Raw genomic sequence first — 21,257 nt, 5'->3', positions numbered from 1 at the left:
TGTATGGCAGCCTCTTCCATCAGTGTGAAGGTGTGAATTCTGACATGGAGTATAAAGCGTAGTGAAGCCCGTCTTGCAAAACAGTATTGGCCGCGGTCGGAGGACGTGGGGGAAACCGTGGCTTTGGTCTCCAGGGCCGGAGTCTCTGCTGTACTCTGCTCTTCTGCTCCTCTACCTGCCTGCCTGCCGTCACTCAGCCAGCTCCATCGTCACGTGCATGCGCGCACACTACACACTGCAGAAGAGTTAGTTTAGCTCTAGTGAATGTGGACGTTTGTGCAGAAATAAATGCTGCAGCTCCTCCAGACCAACAGAGGTTTCCCCTGTCTTGTGAAGTGAGGGGCTCCGCAGCGAGAAACGTTATCATCTCCGATCGGGTGCCGGTGTCTCCCCGCGGTCGGGAGGCTGAAGCAGGAAAAGTCAACACTAGGATCAGCATTGATTCATGGAGAGACCTTCGTGTGGTCTGCTAACATTACTGCCAAGCAGGTGAAATATAGAGTGATATTGTGATTTTAGCTGACGTGTGTCGCCTCACTGTGTTGAGCGATGCTCATTCATGTCTATGTAGAGCGAGCACAAGCGCGAGCCCGACGCTGACTTTCGTTGACTTAATGGCCATAGGTGTTGCTGTTAACAAGCATTTCTGATCCTTACAAACAGTCCCTTTAAGCATTAACTGGTCAAATGATATAAAAGCATTATCAATGAATACATCCTCTATTGTGACAACTCCACTCTTAACCCAAACATCAAAAGCTCCATCTATAATTGATGGTGCAAATAGGTGATTTCTTACTATAGGAGCACAGATTGAAAAGTTGTTGGGTGGAAAAAAACGCCTGAACTGTGTCCAGATCTTAAAAGAGTGTTTCACAATCGGATTTGAAGTGTACCTGGATATAGGTTCAGAAAGGGGGAGTTTTGAGCAAAGCAGGGCATGCAAGGAAGTGGGGTCACAAGATAAATTCTCCAATTGTAACCATTTGCGGACAATACCATTAGATGGAGACTCCTTCCAATATAACATAACCCTTAGCCCTGGGACACACATACAACGTCAGGAGCGCGTGGTATTCACACCAGCTGCGTGTTGGCTGCTTTTCTGCTGTGTTTCTGCTGCTGCTGTCAGCCCTTTCTTTCTACATAGAGTTTGCCTTTTAATGGCCATGATAAATGTGATTTATATTCATTTTAGACAGAGAAAGGTTAAGAAACGTGTGCTAATTTGTAAATAATAGTATTAATCCACAATTAAAACTCCGTACTATATTCATTCATGGAGCTCTCCAAGTCACTCTGTGTTCTAGAACACTGTCCGGCACATATTTCAGAATAAAAGCCTTGTGTTAACAAATGAAGGAATTCTGTACATAGAAAAAACGCTTGGGGGCTTTTATTTTAAAATAAAAGCAGGAAGTGTTGATTTAAAAAAAAAAAAAAAAAAGTCTTTACTTTTTTTCATCTCCGTAACATATTCTACAGATAGACATCGAAACTGTAGTAAAGTCTTGCTGGTATGATGTTAATATACAGTCAATAGATCACCTTCACTGTGTGTTGCTGCTGTGAGACGCGTCAAAAATAGGCCAGACCTCTATTCTATAAAATAGACGCAGCTGAGACGTGCACGCAGACAGTGTGGCTGCTCTAACCTGTTAACAGGGACGCCGAAATAAAAAACAACAGGTAACGCTGCAGCCACGCGCTCCTGACGTTGCATGTGTGTCCACGCCATTATGTTAGCAGCCCAATAATAAAATTGAAAATTAGGGTGAGATATACCATCATATTGGAGACTTTGGCCAATCGGAGAGCGTTGCTATTGAGCGTTCCTATTGGCTGTGCTCTGGCTGGTGGGCGGTGCTTAGTATTTTCTCAACTGATCTCAACATGGCTGCCGGGTAACAAAGATTCTCATTTTACAGCTAAACAGTACACTACAAGATGTTTCTGAAAACATTTGAGGAGAGAAATTGTCATTACGGTAACAGAATATTGATTAATATTAGATCAGCGCTGCCTAGTTTGAGCGTTTGGTTGGACATTGCGAGTGATTGACAGCTGGTCAGAGAAGGCAAGGCTCCCGCTTGGCTCTGATTGGTTGGTTTCTCTGGTCTGTGAAATCTTGCAGATGCCATTAGGAGCATCGGAGGACACAGAGGCACATGATTTTTTTTCAGATTACCTGTCTCATGCACTACTGTCAGGATATAGTGACCATTTTATAAAAATAACTTTTTTAATCATGTTTGCTCCAATTCTACCCACTGCAGCTACCATTTTCCAAAATGTACAATAGTCAATAGTTGACTGACAAAACAGCAGTTCAGCACAGATCCTGTCTTACCTCTTTCAATCAAACCATTTCAGAAGGAGAATAGAGGCTCTTAACATGCTTCCTTAGAAAGTAACATGCAGGTCAACAAGGTCTGTCTTTACCTCTGGCATATATTGTACAGAACTAGTAGTACTACAATTCAATTCAATTCAATTCAATTTATTTTTATGGAGCGTCAAATCACAACAGAAGTTATCTCAAGACGCTTTATATATAGAGCAGGTCTTAGACCGTACACCATAGTTTAGAGACCCAACAAGATCCACCAAGCGCGCTGTGGCTAGGAAAAACTCCCCGTTTAGTGGGAAGAAACCTGGAGCAGAACCGGGCTCTGGGTGGGCGGCCATCTGCCGAGACCTGCTGGGGGGATAGAGAGAGAGAGAGAGCCAGAGAGAGAGAGAGAGAGAGAGAAGCAACCACAATAATAGCACAGCAGCTGTAATAACTAATTCAAGTATACAGGACTAATAACACAAAACCAATAGTAGTGGATGTAAAAGAGTGATAATACAACTATCGGTACATAACCTGAGTAAATGTACTTAGTCCCATTCCACCACTAGATGTTGCCACCTGAACTGCTGGAGAATCAAATGTAACATGTAAATGCGAAGCAATGTTGAGACACAACATGACCTGACATAGTGCTGGCGCCCTCATGTGGAGGCAATGCACATGACAGTCATTGCACTTTCCCTTTAAGTGCAGATGAAAGGCTGTTGTGTAATTTGGGTGAAAGAGGAAAAGGAGGAGGAGGAAAAGGAGGAGGAGGAAGAGGAGGAGCACAGTGAATGGAGGACAGCCTGCAGTGTCAGATCGAAGAGGACTCGGACAGGTACAGTGTTACTTCTGAACAGGTGATAATAAACATGCTATAATGAAAATGAATATGTCTTCTCTTCAGCAGCAGACTGTGTTATTCAGTCAGTGTGTTCATATAACCTACAGTAGCGGATGTTGTGATCATGTTTGAGATGTGATGTTATCAAAGGACACTTAGAGAGTCTTAACCAGGATACATGTGTGTCTTCAATGTAATATTTGTATCTGCTGGTTCACAAAGCTGATTTAAGCCTCATCTCTACTTGAACCTTCAGTTTAAAATGTAAAATGTATTCTAAAACTAACAGGAAACCAGCGTGAAGTTCCGTCTTCCTCTACACTGTAAACAATTGCTGTTAATTTACAGCAGGATTTCAACAGTATTAACCTGTTATTGCTAAAAACACTGCTTTATTGTTAATACAAAAGAAAACCTGTTAAATTAGGCTCATAGGCTGTTTTTTAACTGAACATTCTTAAAAAACATCCCTTTACTGCTGATCAGCTGTCTAAAGTATCATCAGTAACAGTTTCATGCAGTATTTTTTTTAATTCTGGGACCTGATCTGCACATTTGAGGCTTGTACATTGTTCATGACAGGAAAATCAGTGAATTAGCTTTATTGTTCTTCACTCACATGTTGTTATGATTTGTATTCTGTGCTTGTAGCCAGCTAGAGACACACATTTTGGGAAAAGTGTCTATTATAGCCTTTTTCCTAACAAGTGCCTTTAATTGTATTTAGTGTGACTATTCCTATGTCTTTAACCTGCTAAGTCTATTAATCTAGGCAAAAAATAATGTTTATTAAAATGTATGTAAAAAAAACAACCTAAATAGTGCATTAAAACAAATCAGTAAGATAATGTAAAAGAAAGGTGAAAAACAGCTATATAATGTATCTTTAAACAGTAAATTAACTGTAAAATACTGTGAAATTAATAAAATTAAAAAAAACAGTTAAAACTGTATTTTTCATTAACAGTACAAAGCTGTAAATTTCAGCGACAGTGTAATAATGTTAATTTTACAATAACATAAAGGCAACCCTGCTGCCAGTTCTTTACTGTTATTTTACTGGGAAATTCTTAACAGTGTACTTTACCTCGCGGTAGGCTATAGTTTACAACTTTCATAGATTCAATACTGATAGATTTTTATGAAAATTTACCACAGTCTTGTGTTTCTGGAGCTTTTAACCGTGTCACATGGTCTTCATCAGTGGATTGAGTTTGATATTTGTGTGTCTGCTTAAAGAATCAAAGTTCAGTATTAACTTTGGAAATAGTTTATAGCAATTTGGCAAATTATTCCCACCTCAAGATCCACATTTCTGGGTTATGTTTGTATATGTAGTCTACGTGTATAAATATATGTTTATATTTTTATCATATTATCAAATTGTGCAGTAGTTGTACACATAGACAAAAAATAAAAAATAACTGAAATGAAGTGTAATACCAAAAATGGAAAAAAAATGTCTAAAGCAAGCCATAATTTTACAACATTTTTATTTTGTATCATACCTGCAGTATTTCTAAAATCAAACTACATACTGTACACAGCAGACTACTATTATTGTGAAATGTTAAAACATTGTGAATCATGTGGCCTTTGGCCAAAACTTAGCCTACTTAAAGGAGTAGTCCAGTGATTTAGTACTGAACTTTCTTAATGTTGGGGAGCTGTGAAAGTTCTGTTCAGTATGGGTCAAAGTCCAGAAACACTGGATCCTACATTCCTCATAATGCAGCTTGATAGCAGCACGAGTCCCTCCCTGTCTGGTAGCTGAAACACTCCACACCTCCTGTTTGTAACGCAGGTTTTCTGTTAAAGGCACAGTATTATAGATTTTGGTGGCATCTAGTGGTGTGTTTGCAGATTGCAACCAACCGAGTACCCCTCCACTCATTCCTCCTTTTCCAAGACTGCGGTAACGTGAGTTGCTGAGTGCAAAACCGTGGTAACGCCATTCGCCTCGCTCAGAGGCCATCCTTACCATAATAACCCTAAAAAAATGCGTTGTGAATTATGATCTATTTTTGTCATATATAGAAGAACAAAATTGTGAAAAATGGTGATGAATTAGCCATTGTAATTTTAGAAGGATGCATAAAGGCACCATAATTGACTAGCAGGACAATAAAATTAATAGTCTATGACATTTTGGAATATGTGATCTAGATTAACCTGCTCGGGACCCCTGAGACAATGAGCTGACGGACGACAGCTGTTTCCCTCTGCTTCCAGTCTTTGTGTTAAACTAGGCTAAAAATAAATAAAAGTGCTGATTCTGTACTGAGATTAAACTGATATTCACCTTCTCATCTGGCACAGCAAACGAGCTAATTTCACAAAATGATGGAGCTGATGATGCTATCAGGAGGTGTTGTGGTTCTTCCTGTCCTCGCTTTCATCACCTCCTTCCTGCTCTGGCCAGGAGCCTACCTTAAGGCCTACAACTGGTAAACACACAAACACACACAAACATAAACTGGTTGGACTGGTCTATTACCAGTGACTGGTAGTTGGTTAATGTTTACGGAAGGGATATTGTACAGCAAGCCGGTCATTGTTGTGAAACAATCCCAGACAGGGCGATGAGCGACTGCGCGTCAGGGTGCAGCATCGCCCAGAAGGGGTTTCTTTCACAACAATGACCCGCTAGCTGTACATTATCCCGCTTATTACATGGTTACTTACTGAAGAAATCAATATTTTGACATAAAAATGGTCCGCCAGAGTCCGACATCTGAACTGCGCCCATAGCAACGGTCTGTTATACATAGCAACGGTCTGTTATACATGAATTACAGACCGCAGAACGCTGTGATTGACCTATCAGAATCGAGTATTCAACACAGCCGTGTAATAAAGGTATTTAAATCAGCATTGTGGGGTTTATTTTGTTTCAATAATAACAATGTTGTGACAGAATATCACTGTTCAGCTTTGTGTTACAGGCTGTTGCTGTGCTGTAATGTTACTGCCTCCAAAATATACTTTTATTGTGAAGTAGCAGGACTGTTAGTGTGACCTGGCCTACTGGACTTTGTCTAAGCTGTAAAAAAAAACAACGTGTTGGCCGTTCGGCAGATTATTGTTGCTATTTCACTCTCTCTCTCTCACACACACACACACACACACACACACACACACATACACACACACACACACACACGTGAACTTCATGAACAGACTCACACAAGCTTTTTATGAGAGGGTAAATAGGTATTCTGAAAGTCTAGCCTAATGTGGATTCGACCAATATCTGTTCTCAGAGAAACATGTATTTTTAGCCATGTTAGCAGCATTGACCAGATTTCAATGAGATTTTACAATTTTACTTCAGAAAAAGGTTTTGAGTAGGCTACGTGTTCTACCACTGCCAATACCAACATTCCCAGTCAGAGAGGATGAAAATAACGCAAGACAGTGTTTGCCTGGGGCCCCAAAATCACTAAATCTGCCCCTGAAAAACACACCCAGATTGCGGTTACTATCCACTCCTGTTGACTCGTGAAGAAGAGTTTGTTGTAAAGTGAACAGCAGTCAATGACCCCCGGCGCCGTTCAGAGTGCGTGCTCGAGCGCGGGTCCCCAGGTGAACGATGACATCAAGGTGGTGAGCCTGGGATGCCGGGAATCTATTAGAACCCTCTGGAGGTGTCGTGGGCCTATCAGAGGAAACAGGGCGCCCACTGCATAACCCAGAAGATACCATCACTCACTTGATCACCCTACTTAGCCTAGGCAGCATGCCTAAGGTGTGCAACTTAAGGGATACCAACAACTCGTCCCATAGAACAGACCCCGTGCTACCTTGAATTTGTGAAGAAAACTTTGTTATTTTGCATGTCTCCTTGGTGAACAGAGAATCCAAAAACGGAAAAATCCTGGATGAACTTGGTGAAGTGGGGCCGCGTTTAACAAAAGAAAATTTATATCAAAATATTTGTTTACAAACTAACACAGCTCGTGCAGTATGATCTCTAAAATCTCATTTATACAGTTGTATGATCACTACTTCCCAAACATATTCATCTTTGCTAAAATCGTACTATTTAAAAAGGTTTGCGCAGGCGCGCTACTCGTCTGTGCGAGTACAGTTTATACAGAAGTGTTTTAAATAGTAAGGTTTTCCTCGTGGATTCAAGTTAACACAGGGTGAGTAATTGATATACAAATGGTCATTTTGGAGGAGAAGTGTTCATTTAAGATGCACTGTGAAATTTCAAAAGCATTGCCTCGTAAAACACAACTACAGTATGTTGTAGAGCCTTATGTGAAGCAGAATTTAAACAAAAGTCAAAGATCTTATAGATCGTATACTTATTGTTGATTATAACTGGTAGGGCTCTAAGCTAGCCGGACATAACTCCTAGTGATCCTGCTGTAATCCTCTTCAGGTACTTGCGTCGCAGGCTGGGTTTAGTGGTCCGCTACTCTCAAAGTGGAAGTTACCGCTTCTGTTATTCCAGCCGCGGGACGCCAGGGGGCGCCACGCCATCACTGCTCCTGCTGCATGGCTTCTCCGTCTCTAAGGACATGTGGCTGCCTGTCGTCAAGGTAACACACATACTGTACAGGTGCACACAAAGTTCTTTTCACATACACACACTTAGAAATGTGAGTGTGTGCACGTAGTAGAGTATGAGTATACATACATACTATACTATACATACACACTATACTATACATACTATACATAGAGTATGAGTATGAGTATGAGTATGAGTATGAGTATGAGTATGAGTATCTTTCTCAAACCTTTTAAGAAGAATATGCACACAGTCTGCTTTGAATGAACACCTTTTATTTCAGAGAGTCTTGGGTGTGTTTGTTTTCTCCTCCAGCATCTCCCCAGAAGCCAGCATGTGGTGTGTTTGGACATGCCGGGACACGAGGGGACGAGTCGTACTGGTGCTGAGGACTACAGCATTCAGGGCCAGGTCGGCCGAATCCACCAGGTGTGTGTGTGTGTGTGCGCGCGCGTGCGCGTGCGTGCGTGTGTGGGGTGAATATAACAGACTGTACTCTAAACAGAGTGGCGGACTCCATTGTATTTATAGACAAAGACGGAGACCCTTCCACAGAGACCACAACCAACCCTGTGCTCACCTGTCTGGCAACCGTCCCTTTAGCTGTAGATGCTGCACAGAAGCACTGAGCAGATGGATAACACCTCTCTCTCTCTCTCTCTCTCTCTCTCTCTCTCTCTCTCTCTCTCACTCTCTCTCACTCTCTCTCTCTCTCTCATTGTCTCTCTCTCACTCTCTCTCTCTCTTTGTCTTTCTCTTTGTCTCTCTCTTTGTCTCTCTCTGTGCAGTTTGTTCAGAGTATCGGTCTGGACAAAAGACCTTTCCACCTGGTCGGGACATCGATGGGTGGTTGCGTTACTGGAGTGTACGCTGCTCATTACCCAGCTCACCTGTCCAGCATCACCTTGGTCTGTCCGGGAGGTAAACTCAGCAGACATCTGATCTACGTGATGTTTCAGCGTTTCCCTCTAGGATTCAAACCTGAGACTGTTTCATGAAGCAGAATGACAGATATGCCTCTCTCCTCCTCCTCCTCCTCCTCCTCCTCTTCTCTGTCCACTAGGTCTGGTTTACCCCACAGATTCTGAGTTCATCAGTCGTCTGAAAGAGATTCAGAAGACTCAGCAGGTGGAGTCGATCCCTCTGATCCCCTACACTCCTCAGGAGATGGAGGGCATGTTGAAACTCTGCTGCTACAATCCTCCCAACCTCCCCCGACCGGTAAAGAGCTACTAAATCCAGGTTAAGAAGACAGTTTTAAGGCTTCAAACAACAACAGTGTCAATATATATTATATTAAATGTTATTATCGTTAGTATATTATTGAGATGAAGCTATGGGGCCTGGAGAGTATAGTAGTATTTTAGTTAGCAGGTTCCAACTGACAGAGCTGTGAATGAAATCTAATAAGTTTCTACTGTGTGCGTGTGTGCGTGTGTGCGTGTGCGTGTGTGTGTTGCCAGCTCCTGCGGGGTCTCCTTGACAACAGGATCCCCAACAATGGTTTCTACAAAGAATGTCAGTCTGCTCACATCCATCTCCAACACTTTCACCTCCTCTATGACCTCCTTCTTCTCTCTTCTCCTACTCCATTGCTCCTCCCACATTACAGAGCCATTATCCTGACGTGATGCTAAACTCATTTAATTAATAAACCATACGTTATCAGATAGTTGGTGGGCACATTAAACGCCCTTCAGCAGCTCAGAGGAGATAATCCTCCCCTTTCCTGGTAGGCTTTTAATTTCAAACATCTCCATGTGAAGTCTAGTGACCACTTTGTGGATGCTAATGGTGTTGCTAAAGTGTTAAGTTTCATTGACAGCATCGTAATTTTTTTCTCTTGTTTATGTCTTTAATAATTGTTGCTGCATTTGCTTTTAATATGCTCCTTTGATTTATTGTGTGTGTGTTTGTTGTTCAGTGTTCATGGAGATCGTCGGGGAGAAGTCTCGTCACTTGCTGCAGGAAAGCTTGCATCTGATCACATCACCCGTCCAGGTGATCTGGGGGACGGAGGACAAGGTATAAATTAATCACAGTAGCTGTGGGTTCATTACCATGGCTACATCTGACACTGTGGCGGTGTCTCTTTTTGATGGCTGCGTAAATAGTCTTGGATGGGTAGCCAGGCTGCAGGGGCTTGGATGGGTAGCCAGGCTGCTGGGGCTTGGATGGGTAGCCAGGCTGCTGGGGCTTGGATGGGTAGCCAGGCTGCTGGGGCTTGGCCTGGACAGGTAGCCGAGAACCTCGGCTGAGGCCTGGATGGGTAACCAGGAACCTGGGGCTGAGGCTTGGGAGGTTTTGGCTTCCAGAAATGTCATGGCCTCCTTGTCCCGTTTGGATCTTGTGATCGGTTTTTCAATTTTAAAGAGAAGAATACCTATTTGTCATAATTTTTCCACCTGATGACTCTGTTCTGCATAGGGGGTATCAGTTAGGGTGAAGAGAGCTTGGGTGGCATCTGAATAATCCTGGAGAAAGGTTGGCCCTTGAAGTGTCCAACCTAGCTTGGTGTGGAGGAATGCTGGTGCCCCTGGTTGACCTAAGCAGACTCGCTTTGTCGGAGTTATGAGGTGAGTGTTAACTGCTCCTGTCAAAAAAAGAGGCTGCACCTTAAGAGAAGGAAGGAAGGAGAAGGACTAAGGTACAGTGTTTATTCCGTAGGATGAATTTGACCACCTTTTGAAGGACTTTGGAAGAGTTCTACTGGGGATTCAGATATAGGACCTTGGATTATGTCTCTCTCTGATTCACATGGTGGAGAATGCCCAGGGGACATGGCTTTTTCAGATTGCATTTCATTGCCATTTGTGGTCCTGCACACCTACATCATCTCTTTTCCCCTTTAATTCAAGCTAGTACGTTCTCTGTCCTCTGATCCTTCTGCTCTTTGCATTTGATTATTGAATGATGGGAGGTGAGTTGCAGTATTGGCAAGCTTTGGGTGTAGTCCCCATTTCTTTTGAAGGGGATGAGAAATAAGGGTTGGTGCTGGCACCATGCAGTATGGTGGCTGTTGTGTGGGCGAACCTCGGCGCTAACCTCCTGGTTTGAATGGAGGTTGGGGCTGACCTCGTCACTAACCTCCTGGTTTGAATGGAGGTTTCAGGAGTCAGATGTCTGACTTGAACGGTGAAGGAACTGGCCTTCTACCTCCGAGAGGTCAAGGCCCAGTTACGTGCTGGTTAATCTTGTGTGACAAAGAGAATTTCCAAACAGACGGGTTAAAGCATAATAATACAATTTATTCCGAACAATTAATGTTGCATAAGTAAAATAAAAGAGTTTACAGATATCTGGATCCAACCTACATGTCCCTGACAACATACAGTGCATGGGTCAGTTCGTGAAGTCTGAACCCCGAGCTATCCCTGATCCAGCCTATTCATGGTTTACACAATAGTAATATTCATGAGCTTATGACACGTGATATTTTTGCTGCATATCTTCTTCTTTGTTTCTCCTTCTGACTCCTTTCTCTCCTTGACCTTGCAAAAAGAACAGAGCATGCCATCCTCCCTGTTCTCGCAAACACTTCACACACAACAAATCCAACAATCAGGTTATTGTAGGTCATTGTAAGCACTTTTGTACATAATAAATCCAACAGACCCTCTTTTGAACTTAACTAAGTTCACCTACAGATAATGTTACATACAGATATATTTATTATAAGCATAGATAATGTTACGTACAGATGTATTAATTATAAGCATCATCACACAACCTCTTCAGGATCAACATCTTCACTATCCCCCACCATTTCCAGGAGACCCTGTCTCTCCGCTTGGAACATGGCCATCTGATAAGAAGGAGGGGCATCCGGATGCTTTCGTTGCACAGCAGAAATGATCACACGCTCAGTGAGGTGGCGAATGCATGGAATACAACAACAACCGCATAGTACTAAGCATGTACACACAGCAAGGATTGAAGAGAATAGAGATACCACCATGGACTTCCATTTCCCAAAGGTACGGTCTAACCAGTCGTTAATGGGGCTGTTGATACCTGAGTCATCGTGCATGGATTCAGACAGCGTCCGGAGCCCCTCTAGCGCCTTAGTTACAGTCCCGTCCGGCGCTGTATTGTTAGGGATGAAAATACAACATGAGTCTTGGAACATTGAGCATACACCGCCTTTCTCTACCAGCAGCATATCTAATGCCATTCTATTTTGGATCACCATCAGTGACGTAGGAGCCATTTGTTCAGCTAGTCCGGCAATTGCATCACGGGTTAGATTAGTCAAACGGAGAACATTATAGTGGATGTAGTTAATGCGGTCAACATTTTTGTTAGGAGTGATAGGGATCAGAGCACTTATTATAGGTATGTTTTCAAAACCTGCAGCTATTTGGTCAGCCAGTTTATATTCATTAGGGGAGCTACCTCATTACATCATTCTTTATAATCTTGGTTTAGCCTTCCCCCCCTTGTAGCCCACTCCTTCCACCCTGCTTCTGAAAATAAAGCATTGTCTATTGTCAAAAAGAGTTACTTGTGATTAGCTAGTTTTAGCAGAGTGCAGAGGCGAGGATGATAAGTAATGTATCTAAACTAATACAGTCTGTGCTTTCCCAGGTTATTCAGATTTATCTGAGTACACAAATTCTACACAAGGGTCATGGTATTTTCTCTCACATTCCCTCCTTTTATCATGAATAACTAAAATGGTAACTGAAAACACGAAAATACATGATGGATTGCATTAAGATAGTAATATGAAATGAAAACATTAAACATATATGATATATATAATATTAAAACATTATAGCTGAAAATATTTAAAATACATGACAAATCACATTAAGAAAGTTTGTACAGAAGAACGAGGACAAGAGAGGTAAACACAAATGCTACAGCAAACACTACTAGCAGTTTGCCGTACTGCATGATGCTTCTAGTTTGTTTTCCTGCGCGCAACTGAAAAACTTTTATCTGGGTGGTCCTATTTTATACTGGTTTGGGAAAGGAAGTGAAATTTCTCTCTGGTGGATTCTCCCCACCCCTGGTTTCTCTTTTTATCTATTTTAGCATTTATTCTAAGCAACAAGTTTTAATACAATGTGATATATAATGTTTTTCAAAAACCACCTAGATGAGTCCACCTAAACAACCATGTTAGCCTGATTTAACTGTAAATACAGGCAAGACCTTGTAACCTTCTTTCCCTTATGTGTATCTCATCACAGTCACAGTTTATACAGTATATGAAAAATAAAAAATTATACGTGACCCTCTTTTCACGTAGCCTGGGCTCCTTGTGGGGCTGCCTCCTCTGCTTCAGGTCCTGTCCTGCTGCTGGAGCACTGTGTTAGGTGCCACCAGTTGAGTCCTTTTCCTGCAAGCTGCACAGCTGTTGCAGTTCTGGCCAGAACCTTGTGTGGGCCTGTCCAATGTGGCTCCGACCACTTCCTCTTTAACACCTTCAACCAAAGGTGTTCCGGGGGTCCGGGGTCAGGTCCTGGAACGTCCTCTGTGACAGGGGTGACAGGTTTGTCACCTGTATAGGAGAGAGCTGACACAAGAGCATTAGCCTTCAAATAGTATGGTCTGTAACCGAGGTCAGGAAGGGGAGAGGGGTTTTGGGACGGCCCTGGGAAAGGTCGGCCACACGTAAGCTCAAATGGTGTGAGTCCTTTTGACCGATTGACCGAGGCTCTGATGCCTATCAGTGCAATGGGCAGGGCTTCAGTCCAAGGAAGCTTAGTTGTGCGAACGATTTTTAGCAGCTTTAGCTTGATGGTCTGATTAGCCCGTTCAACTTTTCCCTGCGATTGTGGGCGGTACACAGTGCCAAATTTGTGTTTTAGTCCCAGAGCCTTTTCAACAGATTGCAGGTCTTTATTTTTGAAATGTGAACCATTATCTGACCTGATCAATTTAGGAAACCCATGTTTCGGAATGTACTCATTCACCAGACATTTAATGACTGATTTTGCGTCCTCTTTTCCCGTAGGGTAGGCCTCAACCCAATGTGAAAATGCGTCCACAATTACTAGGAGGAATCTTTTCCCCCCAGCCCTTACTCCCATATCTGTAAAATCCATAAAGATTTCCTGTCCCGGGGCAGTGGGAGAAGGATGTTTTCCTGCCCTAGGAGTGATGGTAGGTCTGATGTTACATGTACTACATACGTCACACTTAGTCAAGAAGTCAGTTATAGTAGCATGTTTCCGGGGAATCCACCAGTGGCGGAGATCTCGTAACATCTGTTTGTGGCTTTTATGGTCAAGTCCATGAGTCTGAGTCAATATTGAGGACATCCAACAGGGGGGCATAACTATTTGATCTCCGTTATACCATATACCATCAAACTGTTCTGTAGCTCCCTTATCTTCCCAGATGGTTCGTTCTGCTGCTGTGGCAGATTTCTGAGCTTGTATGATGGAGAAATCAGTTATCTCAGAACCGAGATCTGCTGTGGTCATGACCATCATAGTAGGTAAATACCCTGCCGCCTTTTTAGCAGCTGCATCAGCTGCTTCGTTTCCTATACTCTCTAAGTCAGTGCCCTGACTGTGTCCTTTCACTTTGATCACAGCTACCCTCTGTAGTAACTGGATTGCTTCCAACAACTCTTTCATCAACTCCTCATGAGCCATAGGTTTATTCTGACTAGTCTTAAAACCCGCTTGCACCCAGCCAGACATATCTCTGTGAATTGCATTGCACACATACGCAGAGTCTGTGAAAATATTCACTGCCTTCCCTTCCGCTAACCGCAGAGCACAAACTACAGCCGTAAGTTCTGCTGCCTGAGCAGATTGTTTCCCATCAAGAGGTAACACATTATATGTCAGCCTTTGGCCTTCATATGTAAATGAGAAAATGTCCTGTAAATGATCTGCTAAGGGCAGGCAAAAGAAGGCGTTAGCCAAATCTATACATGTGAAAGATGTATGGGCTGGGGTGAGCATCGAGAGAGCAGAGTGGGGGTTCGGTACTGGTGTAACAGGAGTCAAAACCAGCTCATTGATGGCTCTTAAATCATGAGCCATTCTGTATGAGCCGGAGGGTTTGATTACTAGCAAAATGGGAGTGTTCCACTGAGAGTAAGATTTTCTTAATACTCCCGCCTTTATCAGTCCTTCAATCGTAGGGGAGATACCCTGGGCTGCTTCCACTTTATGCTTATACTGAGGTCTCCAGATAGGGCAGTAAGTATTCATCTCGAAAGTTACCGGTTCCATGCTGTACCTGCCAACATCAAAGGGGCCCGTAGACCACAGTGAGGAAGGGAGAGCTGCCAACATGGAAGTGGCTCCTTCACCATCTAACATCTCCCTACCGTGGTGGCGTGTTAGTAACTCATGTTTGCAAATACCTGACACTGCATTGTAAAAGGAGAGTCTATATATGTTAGAGGATGGTGAGATTGAAACCCCCAAAAGGGAAGTGGGAACCCAGTCTGTCAGAGCGACTGCTGCTTTAACCATGGGGCCTAAGTCTTTAGCCTGATGTTTTGGAGCTATGGCTAGGGACACATGGGGAACAGCTTCTTCTGACATGCGATACCATTGTTCTTGTGCTGGGGTTAGTTTTACTGCGGCTGCTACTCCTGCTGGTGCTATATAAACATCTCTTACTCCTATCCCCCAGGTTGTATCTAACAGGTTCTGTTGGAACTCATCTTGATACGTAAGATCATTATTTCTGTCATAATTCAGAGTGCAGTGGGGAGGATCGGGAACAGGGAGGTAAGGGTGTAGAGCCCTAATCCATGGTTGCCACATGTTGTAAAAGTCAATCAGAGGGTTTCTGTCGGCTAGCAGGGCCCAATATATGTCTGCACAGGGTGGTGGGGCATCAGGTGAGGTATCAGGACTCAACATGCACATGCGATCAGCACTGGAGGGGGAGGAGCACACCATTTCTTCTCCTCCGGGGAAACTCACTATCACAGCTTCTGGTGAACAATGTACAGAAGCCCCCAGTGCTGCCAAAACATCTCTTCCCAGGAGATCACGTGGACAATCAGGTGCATACAAAAAGGGGTGCTCCATCACCTGTCTCCCAAGCCGGACAGGAAGGGGAACAGTAAAAGGCAGTCTTTGTTCAGTGCCGGAAAATCCCAAAACGGAAACATAGTGAGAGGAAAGGGAACACATAGGTTCAGCTAAGGTGGAGTAACGTGCTCCCGTATCCACCATGAACCATCTTCGCTTTCCGTTCACTGTCAACTGGAGACAGGGCTCTGCCAGCCCCTGGCCCTCCATCTCCGTCGGGCACCCCTATGGGAACATTCCTGGTGTATATGGACCAGGTGGAGGTCCCTGCGCAGAGTACCCGCTGTATGCCTGCATTGGAGCTAGCTGTTGGTTTGGTGGATTCTGTATTGTTGGCTGATATGACTGCTGTGGAGGCCCTCTCATCTGCTGTTGTTGTTTCTGAGGACAGTCACGTGCCCAGTGATCCGGGTTTCCGCAGATGTTACAACTGCCTCCTCTTGGTTGGGCATACCTCCTCCCCCTGCCTCCTCCTCCTCTCCCTCTGCCTGTATTCCGACCTTCATGATAAGGGGGCTGCTGATATGGGGCAGCTTGGTAAGGAACATGATACTGGGGTTCATACATAGCCTGTGACTGGCCCTGCAGTGGATAAGGATTCTGTGGCGGGGCTGGAGCTGGTGTTAAAATTTGAGCCATCTGGGTATCTTTCTCTTAACTCCTTCCGGAGCATGTTTTAACAGAGCTAGTCTGAACAGAGACTGCTGTGATTCTTTATCTGTGTTCACCCCCGGATAGTTGGAAACATGCCAACGCACTGACTCCTCTGTTTGTCACCTTTGTCTTCGTACTTTCCATAAACTTTATGTGACCTAGTTTTGGGGGGTATATATGGTCTCGCCTCTTCGTCCCCACCCTCCCGTCTCCTATGTATCCCTCTTTTGGAGTGCGTTCTCATGGTTCCCTCTATAGTGATAGGAATGTTTTCGTCTTCATCATCATCACCCTCCTCTACTGCTCTACTAGCCTCGTCATCAGCGTCCTCATCTACCTCTCCACTAGTGTGGACATCATGATATTCTGCACGGGATCTCTCTGTGTCTCTCTCAGTTCTCTGCATCCAATCACCTATGTCCGGACTCTCTGTGTGGGGTTTGGGGGTAGATTGAGCTCTCCCTCTTACGCCTCCATTACGCAAGTCTGGTGGTAACATGGCTTGTCCTAACCTGTATTGTTCAGCCTGATCTCTCAGTTCTTCCCTTAGCCTGTCTATTTCTCTGGTTACATCAGACATACTACCCGCCTCTGAGGCTGAACCTGCTCCTCGTTCTTTTTCTATTTCCTCTTCTAGTTCCAAAGTACCACCTAACACTTGAAACAATGGTGCCATAACTTCGTTTGTATAATCACTGTCCTGTGGGGTTGGTACCGGACTAGGGGTAGGAGGAGGATAAGGAGGGGGGTTGGGATGTGGGCCAGGTGGGTACTGCTGATGGAGGGACATGTAATGTGGCGGCTGGCTAGTATGTGGGTTTGGTGGTGGGGGTGCGCTAGGACTGGGTGAGGGTTTCACTAGTGGTTTTGCTTCAGCGGTTTTTGCGTGGGTGGCTTTCGTCTGGCTGCCTAAGGCTGATAGTGCAGCCATCTGTATCACATTATATTTTACCAATTTACTTGCCAACTCGTCTTCTTTCTTCCTCAATTTCCTCCTTACAAACATATGTCCCTTTTCTTTGTCTTGTCTTGCTTGCAGCAGCTTTCTATGAACCACCTGTATTAATGCTCTCATCACTGGCATGAATTTGGCTTCACTTCCCGTGGCTGGAAAATGCCCTTCCTTCACTGTCATGTTATACCACTCATCTAGGTCTTGAGTCTCTTTATTTCTAGTCTTGGGATCAAATGTACAGATTACGTTGGTCCTGACTTTAACCCACTGCTGTCCAAATGATAAACGGGGAGGCCCACAGCCACCCCGTTCCTCACAGTCTTTGTCAAATTCTCCGTCCATTCTGTCCAGTACTATTTCACACAGGTTTATTCAGTTTATGACAGTAACTAGATTCAGAGTAAATGGGTCGCTATGCCCCTCACTGTGATCCTACCAACATAAGCTTCTACTGGACACTTTGATGTTCCAGCGATGTTGGCCCAGTATCAACAGTAAGTTTTAATTTTCCTCTGAATACTAGTTATTAATGTACACTCATACAGTTTTTATTACTAAAAGGGCAGCTTTCCTCCTCTTAGTCTTTACCAAAAGGGCAGCTTGCTCCCCTAAATTTCAAAAGGGCAGCTTTCCTCCTCTTAGTCTTTACCAAAAGGGCAGCTTTCTCCCCTAAATTTAAAAAGGGCAGCTTTCCTCCTCTTAGTCTTTACCAAAAGGGCAGCTTTCTCCCCTAAATTTAAAAAGGGCAGCTTTCCTCCTCTTAGTCTTTACCAAAAGGGCAGCTTTCTCCCCTAAATTTAAAAAGGGCAGCTTTCCTCCTCTTAGTCTTTACCAAAAGGGCAGCTTTCTCCCCTAAATTTAAAAAGGGCAGCTTTCCTCCTCTTAGTCTTTACCAAAAGGGCAGCTTGCTCCCCTAAATTTAAAAAGGGCAGCTTTCCTCCTCTTAGTCTTTACCAAAAGGGCAGCTTGCTCCCCTAAATTTAAAAAGGAAGTCTTTACTTCTGCAACATTTATCATTACAAAGGAGATTCAGCACAACAAGAGAGATAATTTAGAGTAAGCCAATATGCAGAGTTCGATAAAACAGGTTCTGCTCACCTTTAAGATTTCAGGGATCCCTTTCTCTCTCTCGCCGGTCTGTCCGTCCTTTGGACACGCTTCTCAATGCCGAAGATCACGTCGGGGTCACCAATTGAAGGAACTGGCCTTCTACCTCCGAGAGGTCAAGGCCCAGTTACGTGCTGGTTAATCTTGTGTGACAAAGAGAATTTCCAAACAGACGGGTTAAAGCATAATAATACAATTTATTCCGAACAATTAATGTTGCATAAGTAAAATAAAAGAGTTTACAGATATCTGGATCCAACCTACATGTCCCTGACAACATACAGTGCATGGGTCAGTTCGTGAAGTCTGAACCCCGAGCTATCCCTGATCCAGCCTATTCATGGTTTACACAATAGTAATATTCATGAGCTTATGACACGTGATATTTTTGCTGCATATCTTCTTCTTTGTTTCTCCTTCTGACTCCTTTCTCTCCTTGACCTTGCAAAAAGAACAGAGCATGCCATCCTCCCTGTTCTCGCAAACACTTCACACACAACAAATCCAACAATCAGGTTATTGTAGGTCATTGTAAGCACTTTTGTACATAATAAATCCAACAACGGCCACTGACTGGCATTCTGGAGGCATGTAGCAAAGTCCACCAGGGTCTAGTAGGTTCCTGGCCGGGCTGAGTAGGTATAACGTATGAAGTTGGCTCCTGAGTTAGCCGGCAGCTTACCAAGGAGATGTTGTACATGAGAGGAACAGGCAAGTTCAGCTGCTCCCTCACTTTGCCCCATAGCCTGCAGCATTCCTACTAGAGATTGGACTCTACCTGTAATGTTGTGAAAAGCTTTAGAAACACCAGGTAGAAATTGAGGGAGATTTAGTATAGTGGTTATCTTTTTCAAGGCTAAAAGGTGGGGCTGCCCATACTGTAGGTCTAGAGCAGCTAAGGACTTAGTATAAGGCTGTGGGTCGTGAGCATAGGCCAATGCAATATGTCGTGCATAATAAATGTGGATGAGATGATGGAGGCACCTGGAGTGGAGGCGGCGTTTGCTGGAGTGGAGGAGATGCTTGAAGCACCTGGAGTGGAGGAGATGCTGGAGGCACCTGGAGTGGAGGCGGCGTTTGCTGGAGTGGAGCAGGTGCCTGGATTCCAGACTCTGAACATGTTCTTGGTGGGGAGGTTTGGCATGTAATCATCATGCTGCTCTCCTGATCCATACCCAATGCCGCAGCCTCTGACTCAAAGGACTATGAGAAACTTTTTCGACAGCAGAGCCTAACTTTACTTTCAATGTTATCAAACAAAGAAAAATGTTCTCCCCTCGTCCTAAAATGGTCCTAACTCAATACTAGAGTACTTCCTTGTTTATGAATGAATCGGTACACAAGTTGAAGCTGTTGAAACAGCAGTGCTGTGTGTGTGTGTTTTACCAATCAGCAATAGTCCTCCATGCAAACTCCACCCAAAAGTTCCTGTACTTTCAGAAAGTACTACCCCACGATCAGTAAAAGGCACCTGGAAAATTTAGACTAACTTAATTTAGACCCTGGTCGCTGCGGTCGAAACGCACGGAGTTCCTCAAAAGGTTCTTAGTTCCATGGGAAAGTTCCTGCGGTGGAAACGGGGCTAAAAGGAGAGACTGTGCAGGGCCTGATTGAGGCCTTTTATCAGTTCAGGTGTGGCCTGAGAGATTGAGACTTAGTCTCGCCCCCCTATGCCTGGGCAGGAAGGAGGATTTTCTGCATTAGTTTTGCAGGTATTGGGTCATGAATGAAAGTATTGGTCAAATTAAGATGATTATGGAATGGAAAATAAAAGGATCACCAGAGTGATTGCAGTTCATCCCGAGGGGAACGTGAATGTCTGAACCAAATTTCATGGTAATCCGTCTAATAGTTGTTGACACATTTCAATCAAATCCACAAATATGAACCTCACGGTGATCATCAGGATTTGTCCTCTGGGGAGCATGAATATCTGTACAAAATGTTGTTGTAACATTTTTATTTTTCAGTCAACCAACTGATCAAGCGTCCGCTATCCGCATAGCCGTGCTGCTAGCGTAGCTAATAGAAAATGAATATAACAAATCGATAGCAATGTCTGCTGATCACCAAAGGTGTCGCCAAAATCCACAAACATGACGGGCTGCTAATAAACCTGCCTCCTTCCTCAGGTGTTGGACGTGTCGGGGGCAGCAGTGCTGCAGGAGTCGCTGCCAAACTGCCAGGTGGCGCTGTTGGACAACTGTGGTCACTCTGTGGTATTGGACCGGCCCAGGAAAGTCGCCAAGCTCATCATGGACTTCCTGTCTGCGCAGGAAGTCAACGGTGAAAACACTAAGAAACTTTCCTGAAGAAAACGTTTGAATCATATGACCTCACTATGGATGATGAAAGTGAGGAGAATGAAGGTTATGATTAAGTGGTATTGATATTTTGTGATGAAACTCTTTTAAAGTATGATATAAGAGTTTTCTTCGACAGCGTTTACATCTGTGAAAATTAAATGCACAAACAAAATGCACTGGACAGAGAGTCAAATATTCCTGAAGTTTTTGTACACACAACACCAGCACAGGAGGCCGTAGTCTCTGTTTTTGATGAGAAAACACTGGGATTTTGCACATTCAGAAAAACTATATTTCAGTTTCATGTGAATGTCAGTCGTTTGTGTGTGAAGTCTCCTGCTGTGAACCGACTGCATATTTAAAGGGACTGTTTGTAAGAATCAGAAATGCTTGTTAACAGCGTCACCTGTGGCCGTTAAGTCAACGAAAGTCAGCGTCGGGCTCGCGCTTGTGCTCGCTCTACATAGACATGAATGAGCATCGCTCAAAACAGTGAGGCGACACGCGTCAGCTAAA

The 21,257-nt window shown here is 43.8% G+C and overlaps 1 protein-coding gene across 2 annotated transcripts; it reads left to right on the top strand.

The window, feature by feature from the left end:
• The first annotated feature begins 3,045 nt into the window (after nt 1–3,045).
• LOC119479782 (monoacylglycerol lipase ABHD6-like) lies at nt 3,046–21,222 on the top strand. Of its 2 annotated transcripts, none has more exons than XM_037755769.1 (9): nt 3,046–3,198; nt 5,502–5,629; nt 7,573–7,732; nt 8,020–8,133; nt 8,493–8,625; nt 8,768–8,925; nt 9,168–9,222; nt 9,629–9,729; nt 20,568–21,222. In XM_037755769.1, the coding sequence occupies exons 2-9, from the start codon at nt 5,523–5,525 to the stop codon at nt 20,745–20,747; spliced, it is 1,008 nt and encodes a 335-aa protein (XP_037611697.1). In that variant the 5' UTR covers nt 3,046–3,198; nt 5,502–5,522; the 3' UTR covers nt 20,748–21,222. The 2 variants fall into 2 exon arrangements, with proteins under 2 accessions (XP_037611697.1, XP_037611763.1); XM_037755835.1 differs by having other exon boundaries at nt 3,067–3,176.
• The last annotated feature ends 35 nt before the right edge of the window (nt 21,223–21,257 follow it).

This window comes from Sebastes umbrosus, chromosome 1 (genome assembly GCF_015220745.1).
Source record: "Sebastes umbrosus isolate fSebUmb1 chromosome 1, fSebUmb1.pri, whole genome shotgun sequence".
Classification (NCBI taxonomy): domain Eukaryota; kingdom Metazoa; phylum Chordata; class Actinopteri; order Perciformes; family Sebastidae; genus Sebastes; species Sebastes umbrosus.
Note: the sequence above shows the minus strand (reverse complement) of the source record. Positions and strands in the feature narration are given on the sequence as shown.

Coding starts and splice junctions, on each gene's coding strand:
- LOC119479782 (XM_037755769.1), top strand. CDS start 5,523: ATGATGGAGCTGATGATGCTATCAGGAGGTGTTGTGGTTCTTCCTGTC. Junction 8,134..8,492: donor AGGTCGGCCGAATCCACCAG/GTGTGTGTGTGT, acceptor CTCTCTGTGCAG/TTTGTTCAGAGTATCGGTCT. Junction 9,730..20,567: donor TCTGGGGGACGGAGGACAAG/GTATAAATTAAT, acceptor CTCCTTCCTCAG/GTGTTGGACGTGTCGGGGGC.